Below are 9,261 nucleotides of genomic sequence, written 5' to 3'. Positions count from 1 at the left end.
ACAGACATAGCCTATAAGATCGGATTACTTCCCTATCAAATAAATGAATATAAACATAGGATATACTATGGCAAGAAAATGATAATTAAGTTAATTTAATTTTACTATATAAGCTAAGCAAGTATTAATGTAGCTTCTCCTGCTATATGTATATATAACGACGAGTAGAGTATTATTTAGGACAAGACGAATATAGCCCAGGTGGGATTTGGCAATTGATTAATTAATGAGGAAAATGAGTTATGTTAGCGGGGAGTGAAGGGCATAAGGATAATTTCACATAGTTGGAAAGAAACGAGGCTATAAAGGGTGGTGGCGAGGTGGTGTTAATTAACGAACATAAAAGAGAGTAAGAGCTAGCAGGTATGGGTTTGGAAGGGAGTGATACGTGGTCGTTTATGAGGGATTTTCTAGATAAGTGTGGAAGTGGTGGGTGTGCCGTCGTCGATGGTGGGTTCGCGACTGAGCTTGAACGTCATGGTGCGGACCTCAACGACCCACTTTGGAGTGCCAAATGCCTTATAAGCTCCCCCCATTTAGTCCGAAGGGTACTGCTACTGCTAACACTTTTACTTTTCCTTATTTTCTTAACTTGTTAACCAAATCTTCATTGGAGGAATGGTAGAGACACTAATTTTTGTGATTTGTAGTTATCAAATAGTTATCAATAATGATTTTAATGGTGTGAGATTGGTGTGAGATTTTATCCAATAACTCACTTTTCTTTATTGGTTATATACTGACCAGAATTTAACAAAATTGCTGGTTCATAGACTTTTCTTCTTCCTTCAATTCATTTTGTTTAATGCAATTATAATCATAAAGAAAAACACTAGAAAAAATTATAGTTTAAAACATCAGATTAAATAAAATAAATGTTTTTATACATTAAAAAAGGTAATTATCTAGACGTATTTTATATCTAGGTTCATTGTAAGACGCCCAAGAGAAGAGACAGGTGGCAAAGTTGGTGCTGATGGCATGATTATATGAATTCACTTCACTGATTAATTAACAAATTACGAATCAATTCTAGAAAAAAAGAAAGAAGGCACGAGACGCAAGAGGAAATGAGATGAATTTGCTTTATTCATGATTCTTGATAAGTTTCTTTGTAACGCTGTGGATGGATCTGGATAAATACAAATCATATTAAACAACTTTCTTATGAAAACGACAATCCTTGCTTTAACTATGAAAATATGCGAGAGGTTGACATGCGTGTTTGGATCCATACGCGGCCACTTGCTTCTTCCACCATCCATGTCTCAATCTTAGTACTAATTAATATGCTTAAACACAGGTTCATCTAGATTACCTTGATGCAGGAGCAAACATAATAATAACAGCATCTTACCAGGTAATTAATTAATTATGATTCCGTTTGTTATTATGGTGTCTAAGAAGTTTCCGTTGTGGTTGGGAAACGAAATAGGCAACCCTGCAGGGTTTTGAGGCGAAAGGAGTGTCTAGAGAAGAAGGTGAAGGCTTGCTTCGAAGGAGCGTAGAACTTGCACGAGAGGCTCGACAGGTTTATTACGACAGATGCACCAAAGATTCTTGTGATTTTCTCAGTGATGATCGATATTGGAAACGTCCTATTCTAGTGGCTGCTTCAGTTGGAAGCTATGGTGCATATTTAGCTGATGGATCTGAATATAGGTAGGTACTCATAGTAATGGGAAAGTATGAAGAGCCAATAGAATATTTATACAATGTGTACAATAGAAGTTTATGGAGTATTAGAGATATAATCATTAGTGTTACCTTTTCCCATCAGTTGAAGCTTTTGGGATGAGTGGTATCATAACATGGTATTAGAGCGCTAGATCCAAAAGGTCAAGAGTTCGATTCTTGATGAACGGGAATGTTCATTTTGTAACTCAATAGCCCATTGTACACATGGTATAAATAGTTCATTGTCTCTCTAGCGAGATCCCATAGATTAAGGTAGTTTTGAATTCTTTTATATTTTGTGTGTGACAGAGGGGACTATCGAGACGAAGTAACTGTGGAGACACTAAAAGATTTCCACAGGGAAAGAGTGAAGATTCTTGTTGACGCAGGTGCTGACTTGATTGCCTTTGAGACTATCCCTAATAAATTGGAGGCACAGGCTTATGCTGAGCTTCTTGTGGAAGAAGACATACGCATCCCTGCATGGTTCTCTTTTAGCTGCAAAGACGAGACCCATGTGGTTAATGGTGATCCCATTCAGGACTGTGCTTCTATTGCTGACTCATGCTCACAAGTCGTTGCAGTTGGAGTCAACTGTACGGCTCCCAGATTTATTCATGGTTTGATTTCATCTATTAAAAAGGTGACACTTCAATTTAATTAATTGAAATCCTCTGTTATGTATGTGTTGTACTTGTGTATAAGTATTAAATGTGAAAAGAAATTGAATGGCAGGGTACAAGTAAACCTATAATTGTGTATCCCAACAGTGGAGAGACTTATATTGCTGAGACCAACCAATGGGAGGTGAGTGAGTTCAATGGTACTATATATAATTATTGGATTTGAATTTAGTGGTACGAGTTAACAATATTGTGAATGTTTTGTGGTTGCAGAAATCAAGTGGGGTGGCGGAGGATGATTTTGTATCATATGTAGGGAAATGGCGTCAGGCTGGGGCTTCTATCTTCGGTGGTTGCTGCAGGACTACTCCCAATACTATTAGAGGCATTTCTCATGCAATTCGCACAAAATAACTTCAACCACAATGAATTGTTAGCCTGTTAGCTAGGGGTGGCAATATGTACCCTACCCGTGGGTATCCAATCCAACCCCACCCGATCGGGTAGGGTTGCCAACTCGATCCGCAGCGGGTAAGGTAGAGTGCGGGTAGGGTTCTCGTGCGGGTCGAGTAGGGTGCGAATTGAGTCTCAACCCTACTCGACCAATCTGCACTCTATATATGTTTATGTTATATACTTATATAAAAGTATGTTTTAAGTGAATGTTGAATCAAAGACCTTTCACTAAATACAAAAGATTTTTAACCATTAAAAAAAATTATTAATTGATAATTTAATATTTTTTTTTACATAAAAATCAGTTCTATTTTAAATTATCACCAAGTTATATAATAATGTTGTATATTTTTTGTAACCCGCAGGTATGATTGGATATCCGCGGGTTAAGAGCGGGTAGGGTTAGGGTTGGGATATTCTCAACCCGCAGGTAGAGTTAGGGTTGAATCCAAACCCTTCTCTATCCTTCCCATTGTCACCCCTATTGTTAGTTCATCTAGTATTTTTCTTTGAGAAATGTTAGAGGGCTAGCAATTTTTGTGATTTGTAGTTATTAAATAGCCATTAATGATGATTTTAATGGTGTGAGATTGGTGTGAAATTTCATCTAATGACTCACTTTTCTTTACTGATTACTTGCTGGTTAGAATTTAACAAAGTTAGTGGTCTCTAGACTTTTCCTTTTTATTTTGCTTTTATGCATGTTTGGTTGTGTTCTGTTTACTCCTCCGATTTCCTTGTATCATACAAGGACATACAACATTGGATATTTTAAGGAGCAACCAATCTCTCATTAATCATTACTAATTACTAATACAAAAATATTATTTAATATTAAAATAAGTTACTAAGATCAGCTATCTTGTATTTCTGTATAATATATGTTGTTTAATTTATTTTTAATGTGTTATATATTTTTATTCATATTTTATACAAATGACAGATTTTGGTGGTCCATTTTATTGTATACCTAATATGGTTGTTACTAATAATATAATGTGCCTGTGGTCTATGCTTCGAATGAAAGACTCGGATCATGCAAACTTCAAAATTCTTATAACCAAGTACAATGAAGAGTTCCTTTTTTTTTTTTGGGTCTTTAGTACCATGAAGAGTTCAAAACATTGCTTTTTTGGTTTTGGACATGGAGTTCAAACCATTTCGTGTCTGAAAAAATATTAAGATTGAAACCTCAATTCTCAGAACTCATGGTCCAGAAAAGCATGGACCTAGCGTCTCTTAGTAAACGTGGATCCTTATAAATAACTATGCCAAGCCCAATATATATTAATCCCGAGACCGTATTTGAATTATGTCCACTATTGTTCAGTTTCAAATGGTCAACACCGTTTACCCAAAGTCTCAAAGTGTATCAGTTATGTGAAACAAACTATGGTGCGCCAGGGTCTTGGATCCGTTGCAACAACGAGGGTGGAAGAGGACATGGATCACCATCACAATTTACAAAAGGACCAATATGGAGATCTAGTCTTTACAAATGTCTATAAACCATGGAGCCATAGCAAGAGAAAATCAAATTCAACATTTATCTTTCTTCTTCTATGGGAAAGCTTCGAAAGTTGAGAGGATGGAGCGGTTATTGTTTCATTTTCAAGTGTACCAGTATATTAGTGTTTCAGTAATTTTTTATCGTTAATTTTAATTATAAAAAATATATAATATATAATTAAAATCAACGGTTAAAAATTACTGACTAGTGTACCGGTATACTTGAAAACTTTTCCAAATAATATACTTGCAATCACGTTTCCAACTTAAAAAGGGGTAATTTTGTTTTGAGAAAGTATAGGGAGCTAATGACTTAAGCGTAATAAAGGTTTAGAAAGTATTAGAGATATGATTATTAGTGTTACATTATCTTATTAGGTTATGCTTTTGGGATGAGTGGTTTCAGGACATGGTATTAGAGTTCTAGATCCAAAAAGTTAAGAGTTCGAATCTTAGTGAACCCAAAATTAACTTTTTATAACATGAGATGTTTATTATCCCTAGTATCCGGATGGTTATTCTGGATAGTATAGGTGATGTTCATTTTATTCATAAACCAAAGATTTAACCCATTGTACACATAGCACTACTCTTTTGTTTTATGTATCTTGACACTTAAATTACGTATTGGTTTTGCACCATAATTCAGCATATTCAATTATTCATCATGAAATTCATATTTTTAATAGATCATATGATCGGTAATATAAGTTTCTTGAAATATATATATATTGCATTGTCCATTAACCTATTCTAGCCAAAAATCTTTGTGTTATATGTATATAACATCCCCATAATAAACTAAAGCCCAATAATATATATTTATATTTCTGACATTTTTGTATTTTACATTTACTTCATTTCTCTTATAGGCTTTACAGAAGCAGTAACTAATCATCCAAAGGTTATTCATCGAGATAAAATAAAAGCTTCAGTATCATAAAATCGAAAAAGTGAATTTTCAAAATTACTTTTAGCTGGAGAAAGCGGTCGCTACGATATTTTGCCATTTGGTTGATAAGGCAATTATCCACCCTCCAGGGAGAAAAAAATCGTATATATTCTTTGGCTTTATTTGCTTGTTTAATCCTCAGTTTGAAAATAAGCATATCTAACACCGTTTTTGCCCTTATAACTAAATTTTGGGTAATAATTATGTATGATGATGATGAGAGTCAATAGCCTTTGCCAAGTTGCGACAATACTAGACAATCAATTATGTAATCTAATAGCTTACCCTGCAATCATCAATGAATTTTTTCAATTATTGTTGTATGTACTTGAACCTAAGAACCTAGAACCTCAATGTGTTTTCAATGTTGGTTTAAAGTTTTTACCCCCTGCCACGAAATTTTAACCTAAATTTTTTCGCAAAGCATTTATAAGTAGTGAAGAAAGAAATAGAACATCTATTTCAACCCCTGAGGGGACAAGAAAAACTCGAAACAGGGCATGAATTGGTCAAAGCATAGCACAGTGAGTCATCAGTACTTCTTACTTAGCATCGATTGGTGGAATGTAACGGAGAATTCAGTTGAATTATTACGTTAATAATATATATAAGGTGAATACTTTGATACTGAGGAATAGATAGTTGTGAAGATAATATCGAAAAATCTAAAATATATAAAAGAAGTGACACGCGTCACTCTTTGAATGCACTTCAGACTTTTCTGTAGCATATTTTTTTTGGAGGAGTGTTAAGGACCAGTAATTTTTGTGATTTGTAGTCATCAAATAACCATCAACAATGATTTTAATGGTGTGAGATTGATGTAAGATTTCATCTAATAGCTCACTTTGCTTTGCTGGTTACATGCTGGCCAGAATTTATTAAAGTTGCTGGCCCGTAGACTTTTCCTATTTTTTGTATAAAATATCTTTACCATTTCGTCCAACAAAAAATTTTGATATGGAAGCAAAATGAGTGATATACTTTAATATGGTAATTTTTGGTATTTTTTAAAATTGTGGGAGTACACAAATCGAAGTTTAAAAAGTTGAAAAAATTCAGCTTAAAAAATTGAAAAAATTCAGAGTACACAAATCGGACTATGCGAGTTGTTTGTTTTTAAAATTTTGCTTAAGAAATCGCATGGTCCGACTTGTGGGTGTGCAAATATGAATTTCGGAAGCTAGAAAACGGATCCTCTGAATTGTTTGTTGTTGTCAATTTTGTTATGAAATGAAATATCAAACGCAATTCGGACCGTCCATTTACTGATGAAGAACTCGCATGGTCAGAGTTCTGTTCTACTGACACCACATGGCTGTGAAGTACCCATATCCGAGTCCAACACCACTTTTGCTTCCATATTCAAATTAAAAAGTGACATTTTTTTGTATAACAATTCTTTTAGCTTTAGATTTTTGTAATGCTCAAATGTTTTCTAAGTTGGGAACTATATAGATTTTTACCACAGATTCTATGCGAGAAATAAAGAAAAACCATATATATGTGTATAGCTTTGGTATTGTGTTTGGTTGTGTATGTATATATGCAAAGATAGTGACAAGTAAGGAAAGCTTTTGTGACATTTGGAAAACCCTAAACACATTTCCTGAAACATATACTAAAACTTGAGGCAATGCAAGGAAAGAAAGAAAGAAATAAAAAGGAGACAAAACAAAATGGGGGTGTCTCTCTCAAAGCAGAAAAAGCAAGTTAAAGAATCGGAAAATAAATGAATTAAACGGATAAATCAGAAACATATATTAAAGAAGAAAGATAATGTAGTGGTTCTTTAGTTTCATTCTCTCTTTGACTGCCTCGTAAAACAGAATTTTGGCGGAGATTTTACAAGGTGGGTAGTTTAGGAAACAAAAAGCAAAAGCAGCAAGAAGCAGATCTTCTTTGGGGTTCTTTTTGTTTTGTTTTTTTGACCTTTTCAATCGCCTGTCAATTATTTATGTTCAACATAGTATAGTTTAAGATTTCTCATCTGTCAAACAAAGTATGAAATGTATTATGTATTTTCCTGGAATAATACCTGTATATTTCTAGGTGTTTATTACGATAAACTACATGTATGGACAAAAATTCATATACAATCATTTTCATGTAAAATTAATAATAAAAAACTGATTAGATAATTTAATAAATTTGATCAAATTATCGTCTAACAATTATTAATTATTAGCTTCACATACAAACATATTTATTAAAATTTTCATCTATGAAACAATCATATACAAGAAGACTGCGGTTTAAACTTAAGTTAACCTCATCATATATGTTTACAACTTTTTTTTCTTTTGTTTTTGTATCATCAATTAATTAATTATAGGAAAATATTATTTGTACACTAAAATCATCCACTAATATATTTATGTATAAATACACGTGTAGTTTAATTTATTTTCAATATATATTTATATTCCAGCATGTATTTTATATTGGTGGCTGACTTTGGTGTACACGTAACATAACCGTTAATTATATTTAGTTGTATCATTATATTAAGAGTGTCAGGAATAATTTTATACATTGATTGAGAGTATAAAATAAATTTACACCTAGTCAATAGAAATTCAGAAAAATAAAAAATTACCGTGCCCGGATAACTATTTACCATGCATATGCTTTGTTGTTTTTTTTTTCCTTTTTATATTGTTTGATAATATTGAACTATTTTTTTTTTCTATTAGCAAATAATATAAACTATAAAATCACATATATTTCTCAAGTTCTTCACCACTCTTTACTACTATTAATTAATAACATCAATAATGCTATATAGGTGTATATTAAAACTAGTCATTAAAATTAGTTAGTAATATAAAATATATATATTAAAATACAAAATACACATAAAAAATAAATTTATATATATATATATATATATATATATATAAAATGAGGCAGAATGTATAAAGAAGCTAAGGGAAATATATAGAATTAGAAAGGAAATATATGATAATTATAGTGTAAATCATATACATATACGATCAGTTTATCCGTACAAGAACTTGCTTCTCTAAATTTATAATGAAGGCTCTAATTTCTTAATATGCTGTAACGGTTTTTGATGATCAAGATAAAAATACCTAAAAAATAAAGATCATTTGAATTTTGAAGACAAATAGCCACAACTACTTTAGAGTTATTACTGCATTGGATAATTTGTTTGTGTGTGTCGTGTCTGTGTTTTGTGGTAGTTAGATGATATTTTATGTTAAATAAAAAACGTTGTGATTTGATGAGGGTTTAGCATTAATGATGAGTTAGATCATAGATGTTACATTTACACGTGTGTGTTGGAAACCTTACCCACATTTGTGATTAGAATTAGCACGCACAATAATTAAGACATCAATAACGAACCATATATATATATATAACAAAAATAAATGAAATGCATGACTAACAAATTGAATTGATGTAATTGAATTAAGATGGTCCCAAATGAATTCCAATCATTCAAAAATCTGATTGTTGAATTGTGGCCAACGTTTTCCCACCAGCATGCATGAAATGAGACAATACAATACTTTGATTCGTTATATATCAACCTACCCAAGTGATGTCTCCCATTTTTCTTTATTCACTTAGCTTATCTGATCTTTTACTATTCATCATTGGTGGCTTAGTGATAAATTCAAAGCTACAGGAAAGTTCTGATCGATGCATATGCAAGATACCGTGTGCATGATTCAATCTTTACGTGAAAATTGTTTCACAGATTCATAATATTCATTATGTCTCCGTTGAATACATTCACGGTTTAATTTTGCCTAATCTTCATGACAATACGTGTATGGGATTTCTCTGTGCTTAGAAAATTTGTAACAAAGGTTCCATAAACCTCAACTTGTGCTTTTATTATTATTACTTTAATTTGAGAAAAACCCAAAATAGCCCTGACAATTACCTCGAAAGATAACGAGGTCATTGATAAAAAAAAAATGTAACTCAACTCCTAACAGTTACCTCGAAAGTACAACGAAGTCCCAGTGCCAAAAAAAAATCAATGTTGTTTTTTTAGCATAGGGGCTA

General features: G+C 32.5%; 1 protein-coding gene across 1 annotated transcript; it reads left to right on the top strand.

Annotated features, from left to right (window-relative positions):
- On the top strand, nt 1-3,607 carry LOC112775854 (homocysteine S-methyltransferase 3). Its single transcript, XM_025819749.3, has 6 exons — nt 1-548; nt 1,304-1,360; nt 1,436-1,662; nt 1,987-2,320; nt 2,413-2,484; nt 2,574-3,607. Exons 1-6 carry the CDS (start codon nt 366-368, stop codon nt 2,712-2,714), a joined length of 1,014 nt encoding a protein of 337 aa, XP_025675534.1. The 5' UTR covers nt 1-365; the 3' UTR covers nt 2,715-3,607.
- The last annotated feature ends 5,654 nt before the right edge of the window (nt 3,608-9,261 follow it).

Source organism: Arachis hypogaea, chromosome 19 (assembly GCF_003086295.3).
Source record: "Arachis hypogaea cultivar Tifrunner chromosome 19, arahy.Tifrunner.gnm2.J5K5, whole genome shotgun sequence".
NCBI lineage: Eukaryota > Viridiplantae > Streptophyta > Magnoliopsida > Fabales > Fabaceae > Arachis > Arachis hypogaea.
Note: the sequence above shows the minus strand (reverse complement) of the source record. Positions and strands in the feature narration are given on the sequence as shown.